The sequence below is a fragment of the Lampetra fluviatilis genome, chromosome 25 (assembly GCF_964198595.1).
Source record: "Lampetra fluviatilis chromosome 25, kcLamFluv1.1, whole genome shotgun sequence".
Taxonomy (NCBI): domain Eukaryota; kingdom Metazoa; phylum Chordata; class Hyperoartia; order Petromyzontiformes; family Petromyzontidae; genus Lampetra; species Lampetra fluviatilis.
In genome coordinates this window covers 12039889-12065699 of record NC_136299.1, presented here as the reverse complement: position 1 = coordinate 12065699, position 25811 = coordinate 12039889, and the positions used below count along the sequence as shown (strand labels likewise).

The 25811-nt window shown below is 46.7% G+C and overlaps 1 protein-coding gene across 1 annotated transcript in view; it reads left to right on the top strand.

Annotated features, from left to right (window-relative positions):
* Positions 1-1836: 1836 nt before the first annotated feature.
* Positions 1837-25811, top strand: part of LOC144941914 (ras and Rab interactor 2-like) — a 29777-nt gene continuing 5802 nt past the window's right edge. The window contains exons 1-8 of the mRNA XM_078868416.1: positions 1837-1847; positions 15302-15481; positions 18216-18304; positions 20050-20254; positions 21835-21949; positions 23697-23769; positions 24163-24254; positions 24987-25556. Coding sequence (XP_078724542.1) covers positions 1845-1847; positions 15302-15481; positions 18216-18304; positions 20050-20254; positions 21835-21949; positions 23697-23769; positions 24163-24254; positions 24987-25556 — 1327 coding nt within the window. The 5' untranslated portion in view covers positions 1837-1844. The remainder of the gene's footprint in view (positions 1848-15301; positions 15482-18215; positions 18305-20049; positions 20255-21834; positions 21950-23696; positions 23770-24162; positions 24255-24986; positions 25557-25811) is intronic.

Here is a 25811-nt window from a genome sequence, read left to right as displayed (position 1 = left end):
ACCTGAGGACGGCTGCTTGCGTTGTGGCCGAAACGTCGTGAGAATTGTATTTTATTGTTTTATTTTTGTTATTTTATTATTTCCCTTCTACGTGACTTTACTGAAAGAACCAAGAAGATGAATCCCTGCACTCACGAAAGCTTTAAATCGAAAGAGGCACACTCTGTTTTTTGTCTTTCTTCCGACACGGTCCCTAACACACACAAGGGGTATAACGGTCCCCGTACCCGATACCTAGGGAGGTATGGCCTCCCGACTCGGCGGGACCTACTCACGGGTTACCCGCTAACCTAACGGCCTCCGGCTGGGACCTAAGGGAGGCTAACTGACCCGACCACTGGGTCTGTGGGTCCGATCACTGGTTACACTGAGCCTCAGCCCTTAGAAGGGCTGCAAGGCTCGGTTCCAGGGTCCTGTCTATCTTCAGCCCGGGCTGCGTTCTTCGTGTGGAGATAACTTAGCCAGAGCTCTCAGCGCTCTGGCTTTCATACAGCTTCGTGGTTGGATCCGTTCAAGCCACGCTCTTCTTGGAAAACTTCTGATTGGTCCTTCCCAATCCGACGTTCGGATCCGCTCTCACCTCTGTTTGACCCCCGGCATTTTCCCCAGGGAGGTAACACTGCCGCACCCCGTTGACACTCAGTGGTACTGCAGGTTACTGAATGGTGAGTGGCGATCACCTCTACACGCATGTAAACATTGCATGGGTGGAAAAAACCCGATTTTTCCAGCGGCAGGCATCGGGTTTTTTCTTTAATACAATTAAACCCGATTGTAAAAAACCCGACTGTGCCACCCTTGAAACATTGAGTACAGTACATGTTCAATAACTTGTATTCAAAAGCTGGTACTGCTTGCCCAGTAAACCGGCAAGGTCGCGCGAATGTTGATCCAATGGTTCCAATCACGTACCAGCTACGTTGGGTCAACGCCTACCGAGTATTTGATGACATCCACAGTCCACAGTTAATCCATTGGGTCCGGGAGCCTACATTGTACTGCAAAGTGGGGTGAAAGACTGCTATGAGCAAAATAAAATAAAATAAAGTTTTCTGAACAAAAGGAAATATTTCTTGGAGGCGTAACACAACTGGAAAAGAAATCACGGTGTGGATTTTAGGGCAATTTTTGTTTGTTGAACTTCTTTCGCACCGTACGTAGCCAACCGCGCAAATCGAAGGTGTGGGGGAAGGACAACAAACGAAACACAAAAAGCAATTCTAAAGAAATGAGTTTTCCATTTAGATTTGAAAGTGCATAGCTCCAGTGGCTTCCTAATATCGAAAGGAAGAGCGTTCCAGACGGCCGCAAGAGCACGTCTTAGAGCGCACGATTGAAGGTGGACCAGGATAAAAAATAAAATAAATAAATAAATAGCAGCAAGGAGGTGTTGCTTTGGAAAATAGATTTTGATAAAGAAAAGCAACATACCAGTCTGTATAAAGAGGACATCTTACAATCAATGAAGATTACCTGCTATGAAATATAGGATGTTTCATAAACATAGAGTCTGTATGTATATTGGACTTCTTTTGCACAGTACGTAGTCAACAATGCTAATCGGAGGTGCAAAATTGGTGGGATGCATGGTAGGTTTAGGTAGCCCATGTCCGGTGGTATGGAGGTGCTATACGTCTGTTTCTATAGCTATCACTTAAACCATTTCAAAGAACGGGTTGATTTACAACAACGTTTAAACCGCAGCGTATTTCTGTTGCTCGACAAACAAATAATAACTTTGCCTCAGCAGAGGGCACTGTCCCATTTCAGTTCACGGATACCGGGTCAATATTTGTCGAAAGCACAATCTGTTTTCACAGTGAACGTGAAGTCGACACGGTGTAATGGTGAGCACGCGGACATCACAATCCGGGGGTCGCTCGTTCGATTCGATCTCCCGGCATGGCAGCTGACACAATACGCCAGCTTTCTTACATTCCCTCGTCTCCCCTGACCGCCTAGCCGGAGGAATTGATGCAGTCTCTTGGCAGGCCACGTGTGGTGGGATAGAGTAGGCCAAATGCCCTGGAGAGGGCTCTCCGTGCTTTATCGGGTGGAAGCCTTTTCAACAGCAGCGGCGTGAGCTTAGTAGTTGCGTGGTTGCGCCTTTACCTGGGTTTGTTTTCACAATGACATTTGTGTCAGCTGAGGGTGCTGTCAAATTTCAGTGTTCAGACAATGGGTTAATAATGTTTTTTTTAACTCTATTTGTTTTCACAATTGCAAGCCTGTTTAATTTTTATTTTGAACCTGCATTAAAACATAAAATAAAAATTTACTCGAAAATTAGTTGTAAAAATGTGTATTTAAATGGTAACTTCACTGATGGATATTGTAGTCAATTTATGCATGTAAATTAAGTATGATTTCAGAATTTTTTTTACTGTTTTAAAATAATAAAATTACCGTGTGGCTATATATTGTACATTAAAGGGTGTAGATATTGAGGCAATAACACTGGTAGGAACCTCCTGGTTCCACCAGCCCATAGGGGATTATTGTGTCCGTCCATCCGTCGTGTATCGAAAAATGGGAGGGGTGGGGCTGGGTGGAGAGGGGAGGGTGGGGAGGGGCTGGGTGGGGAGGGGAGAGGAGGGTGGGGAGGGGCTGGGTGGGGAGGGTGGGGAGGGTGGGGAGGGGTGGGTGTTGAGGGGCTGGGTGGGGAGGGGAGGGGAGGGGAGGGTGGGGAGGGGCTGGGTGGGGAGGGTGGGGAGGGTGGGGAGGGGTGGGTGTTGAGGGGCTGGGTGGGGAGGGTGGAGAGGGGCTGGGTGGGGAGGGTGGGGCTGGGTGGGGGGTGAGAGGGGTGGGGCTGGGTGGGGAGGGGCTGGTCACCCCGTAGTGCTCTTAGAAAACTCAACGTTTAACCTACTCACGCCGGCTTGTGCCCGCCCTCACAGTCGGGCATATTTGCGAAATACACCACGCCGCCGTTGACCCTGGCCATTGACGTTCCTACCAGCTCCCTCCGCAGGAATGTGTTAAGATGAAAAGAGATAATGTTTTTCTGGGGTAAAAGAAAACTACTTTGAGACAGATAAGATGGGACACAATATATTGGGTATCTGCAGTTACCTCATATAATTGCATGCTGTTGTATCTTTGCAGCACAATGGTAAAACCCATCTACCCAACGAAATATAAACGAAACGATAGTAATGCTCAATAACTTCACTGAGCAAAATGAAAGGATTGTTGCAGGGATACGATTGCAAAACACAACAGGGTATGTATTTATACGGCTATTATTGAAAGTGGATTAGTATCAAAACAATGAAATAAAGAGGCAACAGTGACGAAAGGCAGCGATGTTTATCTTCAAAAAGAAAAGTTTGCAATCGGTGCATATCACCTGCCATGACACGTGGAGTGGAAACACAGCCACTGACAAAGAACATGAAACAAAAGCTGAAAATTACCCAGAGAGTTGTGGAGATAATCACACAGGGAGTTAAACTGAGAGAGAGAGAGGGGATCAGAGAACGAATGCCGATTGAAGGCACCTTGTTGGAGGGACTATAACATCGCTGGAAGAAATGATAACCGACGGACAGCGCTGGTGATGAAACAACGGTGAGAGGAGAGAATGCGCCCCAAAGACGAACATCTCTTGCACAGGCGACGGTGTCGGGAGGCCTTCACCCAGCAGTGGATGGAACATGGTTAATGATGATCACATTCATTTGAACAAGTGTGGATATTCGCCGTACCGTTAATTCCACAAGCACGAGTGGCTAATGCAGACATGACTCCTTGCAAAAGGTGTCTGTTTGGTGTTTTAACATCTTAACACACCTGTTTTATTAGAATTATAATAATAGGGTTTTCCCCCTTTTTTCTGGCAGAAAAACTAAAACCTTTTTTTACAAGGATTCATGTAACTGCATTAACCACGATACCTGCAGTCAAATACAAACAAAAACACACACGATGATAATATATGCATTGTCCTTGAAACTGACTGGTCCACAGCAAGGGACGTCCCTTGGTGTGGACCAATCAGTTTCAAGTACTGACAAAGGAGGTCCAATGATGAAACGCGTTTTATTGCCATATAGGGTAAAACCTATTATATTATTGAGGTTTTCCTTGTTGTTGTTTTTTGTCTTATTGCCATGTTGGCATACTCATTGATTTAAAGCCCTTTGTCAATCCACTGCCGATTAAGATCTTGCCATGCCATGTCGGCCATGGGGGTTGTTTGACCATACTTCACCACACTGGTCAGTGCACGTTGGTAGAGAAGGGGTCGTGGAACCGATTCGGATATCACTCGACACTGATGTCATCCGTGGTCGGGAGTCAAACTCAAGATCAGCGGGGTTCGTAGCGCAGCGCGCTAACCACTGCCACCACCGCACAAAGACTCCGTGCGGTCATCAGTGTACTCTCGTAAACAAAGTGAAGGGTTACAATAATAAATAGTATTCTTAATGTATATTTTCACACCGCCGTTGCTATATGATAGATACCCTGACTGCTTAGTTGTGTATACAGTCATACGTTTCATACGCGAATCTCTTGTTACGTCACAGGAGTTGCAGAATATCGCGCAACAGCGGGTAATTCCCCATGACGTTGATCGCCGAACTGTCGTGGCAAAGAATCTTCAAATTTAAAAAAAATCGCCACGCGTGCGCTCATGCTAACGTTTCGGGGCGCAATTTATAACAGGTTGCTGTCATATTGTCAACAATGGAAGTGACATATGATATTTGAGCAAATACGTATTGAGCTGCAATGGAGACAATATTCATGGATGTCTTGTTCAAGTTTGTTACCTGAGACAGCTAAAAATGTAAAAAAAAAGGTTATTTGTAATTGGCCGGAGTGTCTGTTAATGAGTGTGGCAGTTCACTCGCCTCCACCTTCCTCACCCCCGAACAATAATAATTTGCCACGAATGTCAATAATTACATTTTTAATCCTTAAAAATATATACCATATTATCTGGCTTATGTATCTTTTTACGTCTGTTTTATAAAACAATGTTTAACCATTAGGCAAAATCTAACTTTGTGTTTAAGTTATAACGTTTGCTGGAGTACAGATGCAATGACTCAAAACGCCAACGGGCCAGCAACACTCAGCACTATCTAAGGTGTCATAGACAAGAGTCGAACCACGTCCCTAGATCTGAGCACGGTCGCACGAACGTGGGTGATGGAGACGACGCGAGAGAATTTTGCAAAGTGGAGCGGTGTGAAGGGGAACGGAGCGGAGAGGTAAAAGTTGTGACCTGCGGTGCATGCGGCGGTTGAGGCACCGTGTGGCTGAGACTAAGCAGAGTCAGAGCCCCGTAGTTCTGAGTCCTCGACACGGCTGGAGGACTATCGATGAGTGAAGTTCATATACGCACGCAGCACACACACGCAGCACACACGCACGCAGCACACACGCACGCAGCACACACGCACGCAGCACACACGCACGCAGCACACACGCACGCAGCACACACGCACGCAGCACACACGCACGCAGCACAAACGCACGCAGCACACACGCACGCAGCACGCACACGCAGCACGCACACGCAGCACGCACACGCAGCACGCACACGCAGCACGCACACGCAGCACGCACACGCAGCACGCACACACACACGCAGCACACACACGCAGCACGCGCGCGCGCAACACGCGCGCGCACGCAGCACACGCACGCAGCACACGCACGCAGCACACGCACGCAGCACACGCACGCAGCACACGCACGCAGCACACGCACGCAGCACACGCACGCAGCACACGCACGCAGCACACGCACGCAGCACACGCACGCAGCACACGCACGCAGCACACGCACGCAGCACACGCACGCAGCACACGCACGCAGCACACGCACGCAGCACACGCACGCAGCACACGCACGCAGCACACGCACGCAGCACACGCACGCAGCACACGCACGCAGCACACGCACGCAGCACACGCACGCAGCACACGCACGCAGCACACGCACGCAGCACACACGCACATATCGCCTGGCACCACGGGGTTTTCATCCCAAGGGCCCCTAGGTGGTAAGTCCCGCGGTTTCCCGGTGCCGGCAGACCGTGTCTCTCCAAGAGGGCGCTAGGAGCTGAGTCATGCGGTGGAGGAGGGAGTGGAGGGGACGGACGTAGCCGCCCACCTGCCCGGCGAGACCCCCACACAGGCACGTTCTACTGTCGTGTTCATTGTCGGGAAGTCGTTAAACAAAGCACACGAGTTAAGACATCAACCTTCACCTGCAATGATTATAGTGGACATGCCTTGTGGCATTCGTATGTGAGAACGGGCAGTTAGAGTGTTACAGAGTCTCAGTTCTTAGGGGTCGTCCATAATTATGTCACGCACCTGGGGGGGGGGGGGGTCAGACATTTGTGACGATGTGTGATGAGGGGGGGGGTGAGAAATGTGACGTCACATCAAAATGCACAATTTTAAATAAATATAGAATTGTTATAACAACACTCACGCACTACAATGACAATAGTTTAAAGCGATTTTAATCATGTTTTATTTTCAAAATGGAAATATGGTTTTGGGGGGGGGGGGGCAGAGCTTTGTGACGTCATATTTGAGGGGGGTCAAAAATCTCCAAACTCGCGTGGCGTCATTTATGGACGGCCCCTTATCTCCAGATTATAGTAGAGTAAATAAAAAAGAGGACACGACAAAGTCCAACACGTACAATACAGGGGGATACTACAGTCAACGAACTCATTTTAAGTTACATGTGGTTTTTTTTGTAAGTTTGGAGCATATTTTAACGTAGGCTGGGCACATGAATAGGCTGCCTGTAATGGGTGGCACGCTCCACCTGGAATCCAATTGTCGAACCGGTCCATCCGGCCCCTGTTCGAGTTATTCACGCGGCAGTGAAGAACAACGGCAAGTTTATTACTCCTCAGCTCTGTCAACTGCGCAGTTTACAAGGACATACCACAGTCAGTCGATCGGCAGGGCGCGTGCGGTGTTTAGAGAGTGTGGAAGAGTAGGCCAAAGATGTCCTCTCGAGGGGCTCTCCAGAGCAGTTGGTGCGAGCGAGCACTTTACAAACAACTCAGAGATGTAATTGGCTCAATTCGAGGTCACGATTTAGCTCGATAAAGTTTTATATATTTTTGTGGTTGTGATGAAAGTAGTGGCTGGTGGGGTCGCGTGGCATGCAATGTATTCAAATAGCAATAAAACAATTTATTCCTAGAGTTTTCTCGCTGGCTGCTGGCTGGGCTTCTCTTTACCTCCGCAATAACTCTGTTGATGTTGTTGATGGTGGTGTTGGCTGCTGCGGGACATTGCCACCATGACGTCATAATAATTATAATAATAATTATAATTATTATTATAGATAGCGACACTGAAGAGGTGGGAGTAATGGATACAGCAGACTGACACGGTTCATTTAAAATGACTCCAACTTTTCAATTTGCGCCCATATAAAGGTCATATTATTTTTTTATCAGAGAGAATGTCATATATAAAAAAAAATCCTCACAATACATATTATCTTGGTATTTTATTGCATAAAAAATCGGATGACTTTTCGTGTTCCGAATAGAGGATTGCAAGAAGCGTATGAACAATGGGTTCCCCACGAGTTCGCGTCGAAATGTATTGTTTCATCAAATCGCATGATTTAATGTACGTATCCTAAGCACGGGGGTCGAGAAAAATCTGATCGATGAGTGAATGTACCATGACACGCCCAATGTGCATTCAGCACACGGTGTACAAATACTTACGGGGTTATGGCAAAAGGTTTCCCAAATCTCCACCAGAGTTCACCGTTCCACATTCTGCTGTATTCAAACGCAAATGAGCTCACCGCAAACTGCACCCATCATTTGGCAAATCCCATAGAGAAATATGCACTCTGAGTGCTCGGGTTTGCCACCTTTGAGGTACAAAACAACTGCGGTCAGATCGTTGTACGAAGAATATCTCACAGGATTGGAAGTGGGGAGAACTGCTGATGTGGCGGTATTACTCCCCAACCGATAACAACCGAGCCTTTTAATGTCCCGGGAAAACTCAGATTTTCTCAGGACAGCAGTTGTCTCAACAAGAGGACCGCCCTGGAAAAAGAAACAGCACAGGTGGCAAACCGCGTGGTCGGGGCACACAACACATTTGAGTTCAGTCAACTGTGGAACAGGGGAAGTTTGCACTCTCCAGATTTGCGATGATGGATTATCGCACAGGAAAAACCATTCGCAATGGCACTACTTGCTTACAAAGAGGGTGTACATTACAGTAATAGTGAGTGTACATTGCCTGGCATATTGAACTAAGGCTTGGCTGGCTCTGTCTTCCTCGGCGGTTGGGGTTTTTCCCGCCACCCGCAGATGCGTTCTCGCTGAATGGGTGTGCATGGCTGGCGGTTGTGCGTTCTCACGCAAGTGGAAAACACCTTCAATAAAAAAATATCGGTAGTGGGTATACGTATTTATTTATTTCAGCTCTATCTCCTCTGCAAGCCAAAAAAAAACACGTTCCTGGCAATTTTGAATACAATTACAGCCAAAGGCGTAAACTACATAACCACGCGAAACCTTAGACAGATTTAATGTTTGCATCAAAAGTGCATCGAAAAAAATGTTGCTGACATGATAAAACGCGACGGCGACTGGAAGAAACCAAGTTTAGAGGTCAATCTCGCAAGACAGCTTGGGCTGGTTTTTTATAGATACCTCAGGAAAAGGTTACTTAAGTTCGGATGTTGCCTTTGGGATTTACACGCAATCTTACTAATATTAAACAGGCTGTGGTGGTGTGACTCGGACCGTTGTTTATTTTTGTTACATGCCGTTGGTTGTGAAGTTAGTGGATTTCTGCACTTTGTTCTGGGTTTTTTTAAACTACGTATATATACAGATGCCCGCCACAATAGGTGGCTGCAGGAGTAAAAGCAGACAAAGCATGGGTTGTGTTGACAAAGGGGATTTCCCGCACATTCGATTCGCGCGGTTGGCTACGTTCAATGCAAACGATGTTCAACATACATGCGTAGTCGACGAACGGAGCCGTGAGATTGTTATACACAACGGACAGCGATGGAGGGATTTCAATCTTACCCATCAATGTTGCCGAACAATCGAATGGGACTTCAAGTTCAAGTTCACTTATTAGGTATAGTCCTGTGCGCCATTCGGCTCTTGAATCGGGTGCAACCGCAACAAACAAAACACAAAAACATGAACAAAAAAACATCTTAAGGTGAATATGTGACTGAGTGCAAACAGAAAATCCAAGAAAAGACAGCAAAATATTGCAGAAAAAAACACCGTACACCAACACTGTGTGCAAAAATCCCGGACTTGAATAAATAAATGAACGTGTAACTAAAGCAGTTAACTGCGACAGAAATAGTTACTCTGTTTTTGGTGGTGGTGGTGGTGGCGCACGGCTGTGACCCAGCACTGGGTTTGACGCATTGCATGAACTTGAAACTGTCTTCCCCAGGGCGTTGAGGTGCCATCTACTGTTACCCTGCTCCGATTAGCACATTTGGTTACGTACGGTGCGAAAGAAGTTCAACATGCAGTGTTTATCTGTACGGGGATAGCGTGTTGCGCCCTCACACGTGTGGGGGTTTCTCTTGGTGCTGCCGGTTCCTTCCTCCCACTTGAAAAAGAGCTGTGCAAGCTCAGTGGGCCGTACCTGGTCAAATTAAATCAATTTTGAATTTCGTGTAAACACTCACGAAATGGCTGCGAACATATACAACAGTAAACAATGCAAGAGTCTCCTGAAAACTAATCATACGGCCCAATGTGGCTTTCCTGGATAAATAAGTAAAATCAGTCATTCCAAATCCGCTAAATTATAACAGATAACGTCTACATTAATTTCGTGCTTGCAGTTACCTACATAATACAGGCACAACCGCAACCGTTCATGAACTTCTGCAGTCATGCTACACAGTGCCCTATTCACGTGGTGTTGTAGGAGGGAAGACATTAACCCGTAAAAACAAAGTTTTTCACTATAAATCCTTTATATGCGTGGCGGCTAGAGTCCTCTCCTCCTCTGGCTTGAGATGGCTGCCACCTATGGGTCAGATGATTGCCTGCCACCATTAAGCAATTGGTAATTAAATATCATTTTTTTTCCCCTAAAAAGTGTAAAATTTTGGAAAAAAATTTTCACGAAAATTAATTGTCACGCACAACGAGTCTGTGGAAAATATCAGCTCGATTGGATCACAGGAAGTGGGTTAAAAAACGACCGAAAGATTTGCACGGTCGTAAGCGCGCAAGCAAGCAAGCAAGTGAACTTAATATGAAGGATTTAAAAACACACGATGCGTGGTTGGCGGCACTGGTGACACGCCCGATTTCATCATCAACTCTGCGCTTGACAAAGCACTTTCATCACGGCTGGATGCCCATATTTCAAGTCGTCTTCGCACAGTGCTCTAACATCTGAGCCACCAACCACCTCAAATATTTCGTAGGTAAATTTCAGTAAGAAAAACAATCTACATCGGTGTTACTTCCTAAATGGAACTGCGTTGTCTTATTTACGGTCCTTCTTATCTATTTTCTGATCCTTCCGTTTGCACTCAACTGTCTTCGTTCCGGTTTTTCCTGTTTCTCGCCAGATTTGCTTAGATGGCAATTTACATGCTCTTGTGTTGCCCCCCCAGATTATAACTTCACGAGCCATCTCCTTATCTGAAACGAGTTTACAGGAAAACTGCTTCGTAACTTTGCGCACACAAAACAATAAAACAAGATAAAACCATCATCCGTTATCTATCCACCGCTCAGCGAAGACATCAACACGGCCGTCACCACCTATCTCCTGTGATGCTGTAATCCACATCACTCCTGGCCACGAGTCGATCTCATCGCTCCATCTTCACAGTGGTTCGCTTTTCGAGAATGTTATTCCTTCCCTCCATTGTCTGCTGTTCTGTCGCCATTCTCATCACCGTATAATATGTTGGAATAGGATGCATTGTATATACCGTATCGATCTACTTTAATGACGATGTTTCTTCGCAATCCTTTGTCGATTTACTGGCGAAGGTCTCCCGATGCGATGTCGGTCACGGCACTTTTTGTTTGGGCAAACTTCACCACGCCGGTCCGGGACCAATTCAGATATCGCCACTCCTGTTAGCTGTGTTGTGACGTGCAGAAACTAAAATCACGTCCACAGAAATAGAAGTTTAGTTACTCTTTGGTTCTTTCGGTAAAGTCACGCAGGTATAACATAAAATAAATTAAATCACGACGTTTCGGGCGCAACACAAGCGTCCGTCATCAGGTGGGACAACCACAGCAAGAAACAATTGCTGGATTAAAAGTTTAGTTGCTGCAAGTTGCCAAAGTCACACCGAGCCATGCTCAGGATTCTTACGACAATTGAGTGTAAAATGTCAGGGACTTTCACAACCAAGGCAAAGGAACGAATCGGGCATCCTCGGAAGAGCGATGGAAACGTCCCAAGCCGTTGCTGGGCAGTTGCCTTGTTCCTAAAATATGACTTCATCCCGCGGCATTCTACCTCTTTTCAATTAAACACTTCTTCCTGAACAATGATACAGCATTTGTCTGCAAAGCCAATGTAAAAAAGGTACGTTATCCCTGTGTGTGAACAGCGTCATTTCACGAGACGACAAAAAAAACACTTTTTGGGCAAATCTCTCAGGGCGATGTAAATCCAAAGTGCGCGTGAATGGCTGCGCAATTATTGCCAGAAAGGGTAAAAATTATTCTTATTTTTTCACACTTTGATACTGGCAAAAAAGGTCCGATGTTGTGGCTGCGCAATGTTTTTTCTCTGCAGAATTTGTATAAAAAAAAAGATATCCATCAAGTGGCCAATGGCTCGCTACACAACAGCGGCACACTCTGCTGGTGTCTGTCGCATAAGAGTCGAAGTCATATTGTTGACTCTTTAAAATGGGGGGAAATATGCGAAAAACAATTATTTGAATATTGTTAGGGGGTTTTGTGCAGTCATTGGTGATCTGGTCGCATTGATCTACTCACAATACTTCAGCTACCCGTATGCTAAGCCAACGTGGCAATGGTACCAGCTGTTTATCTGACAGCTCAGAGATAATTTAACCTGCCTTTGTTATTTGGCATTGCACCAGGATGTGGTTTGAGCCACTTCTTAGGGTGAAAACATGCATAACATGGGTTAAATTAAATATTTTGTTATTCGTTCAATTCTTTTCGTGCAAGGCACATATTTCACAGACGAGAATATTCTGCAGGTCGATGTTGATGTTACTGTGTGGGTTTTCCCAATTGATAATTTTCGAATGATTTTTTTAATCTGGCCAATTTGGACCTTGACACCGGCAACGCTTGGTTAACACTTGTTTCTAATAACATCGCAAGCTCTTTGACATCCACTGCGAAGCAGACGGCGCATATTATCGGTTTATTAACCCGCCAGTATTAACTGGGGTGGCCACCTGCTTCAAGTCACAAACCTCTGCAACAAGCGGAAAACGCTCACCCACTCGGCCACGACAATGCGCCTATATCTCTATGGGTGTATGCAATGATGAACCTGTAATAATGCTTGGTTCACTACACCAGTAGGGCTAGATGCGCAATGGGTCAAAGGGCGCCGAGATAGTGAGTTATCTCGCTCGACTGATATACAGGAGGTCGTGGGTTTGATCCTGCACCTGCTCTATATTTGGGATTTACATGTTCTCCCCGTGGTCGCGTGGATTTTTCTCTGGGCCCTCTGGTTTTTTCCCTCCACATTTAGTAACGTGCGTTTAGAGTATTTGGCTGATATAAATTAGCACATGATACACCACTTCGTTGGGCTATCATTTGTGGCCAGGTCGCTTCCAAAAAGAGCTACATAGCTCAGTGGGCTTTGCCTGGTAGAATAAAAAAGAAGTTTAGTTTTTTTTAAAACTCAACTGTGTTTATTGTAGCCGACCCACCCATACACACAGTACTGACATTATATCTTCACGGGGTGCTGACGCACTCAGCTCTCCTTTCACTCCTGCGTGCTGCTCCTTAAATAATCCCTCTGTATGTGCATCACAACCCCGCTCATTGCACATTTTGAACGCGTGTGGGTTTTCCCACTGATGTGTCCGCTGCTCTTTAACGCGCGCACGTCGAAGGCATTACCTGCGCACCTCCAATTAGCACACTTGGCAATGTGCGATGCGAAATACGTTCAAACATGCGTACATACGCGGCAAAGGAATCTGTGCCGGCCACAAACATATTTTTTTTTATTTCTCAGCTGGACCACATGAGCACGCGAGATTGAATCGGTGTTGTCGTTCAGCACCATAGAAACATGCTGGGGGAAAACCCAGCACTTCCTGGAATGTGCCTCAGGCACAAGTCGATTGCTATAAACGTGCACCCACTCAAAACTTCTGTTCATAGCACCGAGGCAGCCAATCGGGCAACCATCGCAACTGTCCACCCAAGCAAGGACAACACCATGACATGCACTTGAAGTGTCTGCTATTGCTGATCATCTGTACCGTGGCTTCTAGTGAGCGACTTGCAAAAAGCTGGTAAGTGTTAAATGTGGTTACTTTAGAGACCGTGACAATACTGCATAGGCATTTACCACAAAGATAATTAAAAAAAGTGACGTTATTATATTCAGCTTGTTTTACTTAAAGTGGTATATTTACCCATTTGCAGCCTGTGGCATTTTTACAGCACCATAATTATATTTTGTAGCACGTCACCTGCACATTTACGTGCTCGGAATGCAGATACGAAACACATGAACTTGGAATGTAATAACAACACTGGGTTTAGTTTGTTGTCCTTCCCCGCACCTCCACTGGACATGGTCGGCTACGTACAAGTTCAGCGTGCACGCACAGTGTTGTAAAGACAAAGTAAAGGTGAAAAAAAATACCCACACATTTGAGATGGTGGTTGTAATAAGAAATTAATTAATTAATTATTACCATGTGCATATGAGACGGATTATTTATTGTCAGTTAAGAATGCATTGAGGCCACACGTCTCTTATTCAATTGAGACATTTTGCAAAATGATGCAATATTACAGAATGCTAGACTTTAACTTTTTACCGATTCCCTGCTTACAAACCGTTAAAGAAAGTAATGGAGTAGTTTGAGTGTCACAACACGCGTCGCTACATGGGCATGAATATAGATGCAAAGCAGTGGAACGCATCCGAGAATACATCCACTGGGCCGGTGGAGCGTTGGGTGCAGATTCTGGATAGATTCATTATATCGCAGGATTGTTAGACACGGAGACAGCCTTTATACAGCAGTGGATTGAGATTGTCTGACAATGAAGATGATGATTCATAATCGAGTGTTTGATCAGATCGCGTAAGTATAATGTGTGTCGCGATCTGACCCAAAAATAAATTAAGAACCACAATGTTTATAGCGAAAGCCGAAGACATGTTCAAGGGTGATGATTACCGTATTGCATCCTACGCAGCAACTGCGAAACATTACAATCTTAAACAAATAAAAGCCAACCAATAAAAGATTTGCAATTGGCACATAGTGTACAATTACAATTGCATTTAGAAATGGAACGTTTAGAGGCTGTGTAGATTATTTTTTTATTTACAATTTATGTGGGTGACGGAAGTTGTGGCCAGTGGCTAGCGGCTCCGTGTGGGTAAAGGGAAGTCGGATTCTTATTGTCAGGGACCACGCGTTGTAAGTGGGAAGTGTTCGCTGCTATTTGTGGTCCACTATCATGGCAAGTGATGTAAGTTGAAACCTCTTTGGTACAAACGGAATAAAAACATCCTCATGACGGTATATTACTGCACTTAATTCGGGGGAAATATCTTTGGAAAGTATGATGATCAAAAATTACTGTAAACGAGCACATGTCGCAGTTGACTCGCTGCTAAACAACAACAGGATTTCTCCACAAGTCTGGCTGCCGCCTGATGAAGCTCCTTGTGATTACTGGCGAAACGTCGGGCTCAGATTATAAACGTTGTGGATTTGCTCTCCAACACACCGGTGTGCTGCACTAGTAACGATTTGGCACGTTCTGATTACGTGACAAACCTTACTAATTGGCTGTGTCGGGTGGTGGCGGGTTTAACGACACATTTATATGTTTACGCGATTTAACTTAAAAAAAATTATGGATGCTATGGATCACGAAAGCCTCCTACGTGTTAAACTGAACTGTATGTACCTTCGTCAATGAATGCTAATATCATGCATGAATGGCGACGCCCTTCATCAAGCTGTATATAAGCCGTGGATGAGGTGACGCTTCACCAACAATGTTCTTCAAGGCACTCGCTGCTCCCCTCGCGTCATCGCGCTAACAACTCACCTGCCGCAGGTGAGGGCGTGGCCTGAAGACACGAGCAGAGAAAACCGCTCACCTGGGCCATCCAAGGGGTCACAGCACTCGGCGGACTCAAGCGGGACATCTGCTGCTGCAGCTACAGCTGCTGGGAGCGCAAAGATGACGCAGCGTTCGCGGACTCCGGCTGAAATCCTCTCCAAGCCTTCCCTCGTGGTGAGCCCCGCACCTCATCCACAGCCTCCGCAGCGATGCCGCGCCAGCTTCGCCGCGTGCTGCGAGCATGATGTCCAACGTTCCGCGCCGCGTGCTGCGAGCTCTGTCGGGAACTGAAAGGGAGTAAGCTCTCGTTGTCTCACTCGATTATTTTCGTGAAGTTGTCCGGCTGCTGCTTCTACCGGACATCTGTGAAAAAGAGCTCGATAGCTCATCGGATTCCCTTCGTATAAATACACATGCTGCTCCTGATTGATGGCATCAGCAAGCTGATACGATTTTTCAAAAAATAACAACTATAGTATTTACAGCCCAGTGCTGATCTTCCACTGGATTAAGGTGTACTCGTGTCGTACTCATCATTGGTCTTGTGGATCGTTTGACCACAACCCTGTTCAGGTAAGGGTTTGTGAACTGGGGGGCAGAGGGGGGCAGGGGGAGGGGGTCAAAGACCGGTTCAGATTTCACCGCCTCGTCGCTGCTGTTGGCCATGGCTGGACATGAACCTCAGGTGGCCGGGTTCATCGTGCAGTGTGACACCTTTCCCCCGCGATCTTTGGTACTCGTAAGAGGTGTCGTGCCTGGGACATTGCGCTCGCTGCGGAGTGCGTTCCACACGGAGGAAATATTTAACTCGACTGCGCCGCGTGACACAAACTCGATGGATTTTGCTGCGTTGTCCGGAGTCATTAGCATACCTGTCAACCCCTTATCAGTGGCTACCTTATTACAGACAAATTCAGATCTTATTGGTCACCTTGTACCCCTTATATATCAACGTTCATCCTACAAAGTCCCATCACCACGAGGGAGAAACGGACATTTTATTTTGCCCGCATTGAAACGGCTGTACGTCATTTGGACCTGAAAGCTCAGTTTCCCTGCACAAGAATACGGGCTAAACCGTGTGGGTTAACAGGTATGCATTAGTAGTCGTTTTAAGAGCCGACAACCGATTCCAGTACGCGGTGTTACTTGTTACCTCAATAGGAATGCAAACAAATAGGGGTTCTATTTTACTAACAAGAATATGATAACTTAGACAAATATTGCAACTCCCACACTTTAAACGCTTTCCTTTATCATTCTCTCAATTCTAAAATTTAGTATCACTAGCTAACTTCAACGCAGACTTAATAGTTGTCATCAGTCATTGTTAATCCACTGCTGGATCGAGGCCTCCCCAAGCGAGCCTGTGGTGTAACAATCCTCCTCCATGTATGTGTGTATGCTGAACATCTTGCACATCGTACGTAGTAGACCTGTCGAGAGGTGACGCAGTAGTTAGCCAGCTGCAGCGCCATCACATTGACCATAGGCCGTTTTCTGTATGCACGTATGTTGAACTTCTTTCGCACCGTACGTAGCCAACCGTCCTCATCGGAGGTGCACCTGCACACGGGATGAGTTCATCGCGACTCGGGCGCGTTCCCTCCTTCGGCTGCAACTCCAGCATTAGCCTCGACCACAATCCCACTCTATGTTAATTATCAATGCGCCCTGTAAACCAGCGTTGCACCCTCTGAACCGCGTTCTTGGCATTCTTTCGTGCCCTGCCGCATACCCAAGACAAAGCAGAAAAGCATTCTGACATTCACGTTTGACCACATTCCAATCAGCTTCACCTTGACTGGGGAAACACTCCTTCCCATAAATTATGCCCACCACTACCACCTCTACCCGAGTTTACATCTTGACTTAAAGCTTTTGCCACTGCAGGAATTCATATTCTTTGGGTATTTCGTTGAAGTCACGTAAATAGGTTCTTTGAACCTATCTATGTGACTTTACTCGAGTTCAGTTGCATCACTTTGTGTGTGGGAGAGCGACTGTGCCGTTTGTAATTCAGGTTGCGACTAGTGCACTCAGAACATCGGGTTTTGTATTCCTATCTGTTTTTGTATCGTATCTTACTGTCCCCTCCTCAGTTGGACATGTGTGAAAAAAAGCTTCATAGTTCATCGGATTCCTCCAGTCTAAATCATGAGTCTGAACTGTCTTTCAAATATGTCTTTAATCACTGGGTAAATTCCACCTGTGACGCACTCAATTCATTTGAGCAAGTCGGCCAGAATGTGCCAGATTGCTTCACATCTCAGACGCTAACCAGGGTTGGGCTTGGGTTGGGCGACAACCATGCATAATGGGTGATGTAGGCTACGATGTTACATTGTGGTTAATGTAAGACACAATCCATTGTTGTACTGTACTGTGCAATCTAATAGTCCTCCATCAATGCTCCCCGCCTTCGCGAACCCTCACCAACCAGTTCGGTTAAACATAGTCACGGCCTTCACGGTGTGGGCAGGCCCTCATCCAGCAGTGGATTGACCAAGGGGCTGTAGACATGTATGACACACCGTGCTCTCGTTCATTCCAAGCGTTCATATTTAAACAAAGCATTGAATGGCTGTGGGCACATCGGCTCTGAACAAAGAAACGAGCATTTATTTATTTTTGAAATTGCTTGCTGTGGATTTCACACCTGATGATGATTGCTTGTGTTGCAGTTGAAACGTCGTGAGAATTTAATTGTTTTATATTTTTATTATTTTATTATTTCCCTTCTACGTGACTTTACCGACAGAACCAAGAATATGAGCATTTATTTGTTTTCGCATGAAAAGTAATTCTACCAGGTATCTGTAATTGTGAATAATGTGTGTATATATATGCAAAATGAACTGGTCTGAATGCGATGGCATCGTTAGCGTATTTCTCTCGCTTTTTACAGTTGATGAGGACGTTTTCAAAGGAGCTGCGCTACATGAGGCAAGAAATTGCTGAATATGTTGAGGGGCAACACGATTGTGAGACCGTGAAGTAAGTAGCGTGCCACCACCCACAGGATCACGATGTTCGACAATAAATGATCATAACCCTGTTGACCCAGCAACGCCATCGCTGCGTTTTTGAGTTATTTTGGCAAAGCTCTACGAGTAAATCACTCCTTTGCACGGCCCACCGCACTCGACATTTGATACAGGACGCTTGTTAGCAGTCCACATTCAGCAACATCAAAACTGGGGGTGCCGTGATAAACAATCTTTGCGACATGATACTATATTTATTTTTTAACACAACACGATTTTTTACGATGTCACTTTCCCAAAACTCTGCAGTGTACTCGTATTTCAAAATGTTCTTGTGTCGTTTGTGTACTTTGGTGTAAGTCCAGCACAAGTAAAGAGTACCTCAATGTTCTTTGCGTTTCAGTCATCACAGGCCTGCAATAAGTTTGCTAATCATCGCAGCGTTATCGTCTGTGATACGTGTAGCGAGCATACTGTCGGTTGCGCTAGATAGAATGACATCCTGAAATGAACTGCACAAATGATGAGTCTCTTCTACCTGCCATTGCATCAATTATTCCGTGAAACATTTTGGAAAGCACTCATTTGATGGGTAATAGCGACATTTCTTTAGAAATGTAATTATTTGTGCTTTTGCTATTTCATAATACATATTTTGTCAGGCAGCGCGATGTGAATGAGCAGAAAACGAGCAACGAAAACGCAGGATACATAGTATTTCATAAACAAAACGGTCAATACGATTATCGCAAACCTTACATCGTTTGACGTATCATAGTCTCACCAAATTGTGACAACCCAAATCAAAACAAACGCAGACATGCAAGCACACGTAAACTTCAATTAACAATTTCAAATACGAGTGGCTTTCTCCGGGAAAGAATGTGTTCGCATAAATGCATTCCTTTTCTCTAGAGAAAACTAAAGAAAAATAACACAGTTGAAAACCACACATATACGAAAAGATGATGATGAATAATGATTACAAATTAATTGTAACGGCGAGGTATACGTGTTTGTCAATGTGCAGCAAGTGTAAGGTAAAGAGTAATAATGGAATGAAGAAAATGGAATGGGGCGAAGGGAATACACGTGCATGGGGGTACTGAAGCGGAGATGGAATGATGAAATTAGTGGCACATACGTGGCTGTAATTTAATACACCTGCTTAGAAACGAATGGCACCAGCCTCATAACAACCTTCATATAGCAAGCCGCCTCATAGCAGCATTCATATACCGTGCACGTGTCAAACAACGCCTGCTGTGCTGGTGGTGGGAGTTTTAGATTTGAAGCTTTCGTGACTGCAAGGATTCATACTCTTAGGTTTTTTCGGTAAATTCACGTAGGTAAAAAAATAATAAAATTAATAAAAGTAATAGTAGAAATAAAGAAAATAATTAATTAAATTTTTTTTTACCTACGTGACTTTACCGAAAAGAGTATGGTGGGAGTTTGACCATACTTCACCACGCTGGCCAGTGCAGGTTTCGTGAAAGCGGCGAGCATAGACGTGGGGGGCATAGAAGTACAGTACAAAAATGACTTTTGCCACACTGCTCTCTGCTGACCACCACAAAGCGCACCAGCCACCCATGACGACCCAAGTGCCATCCAGCCTCAAACTCCCCAGAGATTTTGGGCCACAGCCAGCGCACCGAAAGTCGCCAATTGTGACAAATTGTGACCACGGCGAGCCGCGGCGAGGGCGCGTCGAGCGGCGGTGTCGTGATGCCGCTGTGCCTCCCCGTGCAGTGACGCGCAGAGCGACGCGGACGAAGCGGAAGGTGACGAGTGGGAGGCGGGCGGACCGCGCCGCAGCGTCGCGGCACGGCAGCACGTGCGCGCGCTGCCCAGCGTCAGCGTCCTCGAGCGCCTCAGCCTCACCTGCCCCGTCTGGCTCCTGCTCGGGGTGGACGAGGCGGCGGTCCTGCACACGCTGCAGGGCGAAAAGCCGGGGGTGAGAGAGAGAGAGAGAGGGCCCATTGCATCGTCGCTCCCATTCAGCCGCGGCCGTCGGAATCGGAATGTTTCATTCATGCTGGGGGAATCCGTTGAGCCGTGAAGGCCCTGTTTTTCGCGGACGTCCTTGTAGGGGCACGGGGTCAGAACGTTGTAGCAGCAAACGGTAACACAAAACACGACAGGGGTGCAAAGTATAGGGAAGGTAAGCAAATCACAAAACATATTATACTAAATTATTTTTTATTCTCCCAGGTAAAGGCCATTTAGCTATTAGCCTCAATCAATACACTGCTGGATGAAGGCCTCCCCAAGGAATTGCCATCTCTAACGGACCTTATTCGGATTTGGTTTCTTCACGTCTCCTCTGCTCTGTGCCTATTCTCGAATGCCATCCATCCACCCCCTGCCCTGTTTTTCCTGTTCCACCGTTGTCCATCGCTCTCAGCCTTGGTGTCCCTTTGCGGCTTCTTCCATAACCCCTCTCATTGCATCTTTTGTTTTTCTCTCTTCTCAACACGTGCTCGGACCACCGCAGTCTCGCCTGCTCTTAAGTAGATCTCCTTAGTCTTTAGTAGTCCGAGGTCAAGGCTCCATTCCTGGAGGTGCTCGGTCTTTTGCCAGTGCAGCTCCAAGACGATGGAATGCGTTGCCTCGAGATAATAAGACAATCGGAATCTTAAGTGCTATTTAAATCTGCCCCTGAAAACTCACTCTTAAAAATGGCATTTCCCCCATAGTTTGAGTCGTTTACATCGCTGCCTCCACCTTATTTCCCTGCTTTCCATACACGCAGTCAATTGGGATCCTTTGCTGAAATGCACCTTGCAAATGTAAATTATTATTATTATTATATTTTACACTCGTGAGAATATTGGCAACCTGCCCCACTGAGGCTCAACATTTTCCATTCTTCCTTCCTTTTGAGATATTCCCAACATCTATATCTTCAACATGACAATCCCACGGAGAGCTCCTGCACGCGAGCAATTTCGACGCTCTATCTCCACGGTGGGCGGGCGTCCTCTCGACCGCGTTCTCTCCCTTGGCTCGCCTCTCTATCGTTAGCCATGACCACGGGGCAATTTTCTCCGCTGACGGGGGCCAACAAACTCTCCTAACTTTTTCCCGTCAAAGAGGCCAGACACCACCTTCTGCCGACACGTTCGATGAATGGATGTCGACCACGAGGCTCATGACACATTCTTACACGTCTGTGAAATAGCTCTAAAATCTTCAATCTAGTCCTGCCAATAAATATATTGGCTAAAACACAGACAGTCAACACTGCCGTCGTCACATTTTCGAAGACATTACATAAAAATTGGCTTTACTCATACATTTGGCACCAAAGAAAAAACATTGTAGCGCCACCACCCGCACACATTTTGCCACTCGGCTTAATTTAGCCGGGAGATTTCCTCCCCACAGTAAGCCGACACCCCCTGCCCCTGCTGTCGTCAACCTCCAGGCACGAATGGCCCTCATCGTGGGCTTGAAGGAGGGCTGCTGCGGGAGGGATGAATGCAATGCAACCCGACGACTCCTTACATTTATTCAATTCCACTCTCTGTGCAGACGTTCATTGTGCGGCGCTCAAAGAAGACCCAGCAGAAAGTGATCAGCGTGCGCTGGACAAAGAGGGAAGGCTGCCTCTTTGTGCGCGATTACCCCATTCTCGAGACACAGTCAGGTATGATGCGACGACTCCAGCGAACACCGGAACGGTTAAGTCAGAACGGTATGTTCTCTCTCGTAAAGGGGCTAAGGGAAAAAATGCGGCCCCTGCAATTGCTTACCACTAAAGGGAGCTCGAGAGAGGGTGGTTTGGCCTATTGTGGTGTACCCATTTGTCCTGCCGGGTGAATGGAGGCAGGCATTCAAGAAACGCGTTGTGTTGATTTCAACTGCCGTGCCGGGAGACTGAACGGGTGACCTCTGCATTGCAAAAGGTCAACCGTTAAGTTATTATTATGGCACCGCGGTGGTGAGATATTAACCAACTCACCTGGTATACAGGAGGTCGTGGGTCCGATCCCGACCCCGAAGCCTGTATATTTGGAGTTTGCATTGTCGTCGCGTGGCGTTTTTTCCGGGTTCTCTGGTTTTTCCCTCCACATTGAGAAACATGCGTTTAGATTATGTGGCTGCTATAAATGCCCACATAAGCCGCTTCGTTGGGCTATCATTTGTGATGGTGAGGTCGCTTCTGAACAAGAGCTATATAGCTCAGTGGGCCTTACATAGTAAAATAAAAATAGTTTAGTTTTAGCAAGTCCAGTTCGCTAGCCATTAGATCATGGCAGCATCCCCTAAGTTCTAATATTTTCAGAAAAAAATACTGAAATATTTACAACACAGGGTCATTCTTTCTCTACATATACATATAAAATCATTGTGTATGCAAATTTTGTTCTACTGCATGCATATTTTGTGCTACGGGTTTTCAGCCTCTGAAAAACTATAAATGTACTCGCCTTTTGCCCGTCCAAGGACGGGTGTATTGCAGTAATATGAAACTTGCAAGCGAAAATCAGAGCCCGACGTGATATTCATTGCATCAATGTGTGTGCAATTTGTAAGGGCGCGGTGACACAGACTGATTTCATTTAAAGGTTATAATCCCTTGTTCATCATGACGTCCTTTTTACTTTGATGTCTCAACAGCGTGACGTAGATCGCGTAACGTGAGGGTTCTGCCTTTGTAGTGAGGCTTGTGAGTTGACGCCGAGGGGAGGGGAGGAGGCGCCCCCCCCTACCCCCATGTCGAGTGACGTCACCCGCTCATGGTTATTAATGAGGGGGGCATTTGGAGGACGTCACCTGGTCATGATTATTAATGAGAGGGGCTGTTCGATCTGGCGTGCCGTCACCTGCGCATGATTATTAATGAGGGGGGGGGGGGGGTCCGTGTGGAGGATGTAACCTATTCATGATTATTAATGAGGGGGGCTGGTCGACGTGGAGTGACGTCACGCGCGTAACACACTGACATTCTTGGGTAAATATACAATATTCAGTTCATGGACATGTGTACAAAGGGCCACTTTTGTGAAATAAGTAACATGATCTTAAGAATAAAAAACAGCACATGACAGACTTTGACAATATGGTGATTTTTTTAAAATTACACAAATGGGCAGGTGCATAAAGTCATGTTTCCACGTATCAAATACAGGCCATCAATTTGGCGGGATGCTGTCACTCCTTGCCCAACCTGTTGCGCAGTTCCACGGATGATTTTGTCGGCATTCATGCTACAAGCTCGCCCATTGCCCCTCAGTACAGTCTTCAATTAAACTTTTATCAGTCGCACGAAGAGGCCGTAAGCACAAACGGACCTTGGACCGACCCACATGCTAGCTGTTGAACCACATTCTTGTGCGCAACAGCAATAAAAAGGAGCATTGTTAACTTAACGTCTTCATTTACTTTTGCAGGATTTTCTCTGGATGGTTCCAAGCTCACCTTTCCAGATTTGTGCAAACTCGTCGCCTTCTACACCACCAGCCGGTGAGTCCCACACAGGAGGGGGGGGGGGCAGTGGGGGGGGGCAGTGGGGGGGGGCAGTGGGGGGGGGGAAGTGGGGGGGGCAGTGGGGGGGGGGGCAGTGGGGGGGGTTAAGGGAGAGAAGGAGCAGCTGTGTTGCTCACAGCTTGGAAAACTTTTCTGAAATTTCCACGACTTCAAAATGCCGTGTCCAGTAGCGTAGCGAGCGTGGGGGGCAGGCAGGGGGTGCCTTGCCCCCCCCACCCCCCATGTTGGCCAAAGCTACGAGTTGGGGCCCCCTTGACATCCACCATGAGATCTGTTTTCAACAACAATGTAAAATAACAACAAACGTTTTATTATACTTGACGACTGTTTCAATTTTAACTCGTGTTGGTTTCCCTGCTTCCTCCACAGAGACATCCTGGACTTCAATCTCATTCTGCCTCCAGTGATCCAGGCAGCCTCCACGCAACATCAGCTGGAGTCCATCGCCAAGATGGGGATTGGTACGACGACTCGCTGAGCAGCTTCACTTCGACACGGACGGATCGATCCGCCTGCTTCACACGCCCTCATTAGAGATTGTCCACCTATGTTCAGGCCTGCGTCGCCTTATATTATAATAGTAATGCTAACAACAACAACAAAGTAAGGTGTAGCCCTTTACCAATCCATTAAACTAAACTATTTTTTTTATTTTACCAGGTAAGGCCAATTGAGCTGCATAGCTCTTTGTCAGAAGCGACTCGGCCACAAATGATAGTTCAACGAAGTGGCTTATCATGTTGACATTTATAGCAGCCAAATACTCATGTTACTAAACATGGAGGGAAAAACCGGAGGACCCAGAGAAAACACCCACACGACCACAGTGAAAATATGCAAACTTCAAATATACAGGCGTTTGGGTCGGGATCGAGCCCACGACCTCTTGTATAGCGGGTGATGTAGCTAACATCTCGCCACCGTGGCGCACATTTCTGGATGAAGGCTTCCGCACACCATGTCAGTGATGGGAGTTGCCAGAGCAACTTTCACCACGCTGCTCAGTGGCGGTTGGTGAAGAGGGCACCCCAGATCTGGTTAACAAATAATTAGCCTTAGCCAGGAATCTAACCGTAGTCAACAGTTTTATAGCATAGTGCGAGAACCACTTCACCACTGATGCCCCCACCCTTATAATTGCTTCCATGAATGACTCTATTTGTGAAATAATCTTTCAATAATCTCTTGTGCAGAGTTCTGGTGCTCATCGCTGCACAAGGATCATCAGAGATATTCAATCAGCTCGGACGACAGCGTGTACGTGAAGCTGGATCCAGCAGGGCAGCTCAAGAACGAGCGTGTGGGGGAAAATGAAGACAGCGGGCTGTGCTTCGTCGACCCGCTGTTTATTCAGGAACAACCCGCTTGCTTAGTGGATGGCAAGGCGCAGCTTGGGCAGATGCTCAGCCAACGAGGCAAAGCAAAGAATTCGCTCTCGCTTCCTGGCAAGACTGCATCCGCGGGCCAGAAGGAGGTCACAGTCGATGGGCCGCATCCCGAGGCGAGTGACTGGCTTCCAGCCGACTCTATCCCACGGCAGCGTTCAAAGCCCGTGATAGACTACTGGCGCGGCACGTTGAGGCGAACGTCTTCAGGCGTCAGCAGCAGCAGCAGTGGCTCCAACGCGATGAGCGCCAGCAGCAGCTCGCCGGGCGATAACCGCCTGTCCACCTCGTCGTCCGAGCTGGAGTCGGACTTGGATGTGGAGTCTGCCCACTCGACGTCCCATTGGAACAGCCAGTCTGGCTTCAACAGCGCACGAGGTAGAACCATTTACCGCGCGGGTTTGCGCGCTTGCGCTGCTGCAAGGCTCTGACGATGAGTTTTTTCGGGTCGTAACCACGCCAAGGTCGTTCAGCATGATGTCCGACGTTTTTGCTCCACGTGCCGGAGGTTAGGGGGGGAGGCTTCTTCAGTTGGGTTCTTAAGGAACAAAACCGTCGAGCATCGTGCCGTACAACGCGCGGTGCAAGCCGTAAACACACGTTGGAGAAGGAGAACACTTTCACCTTGTTTGT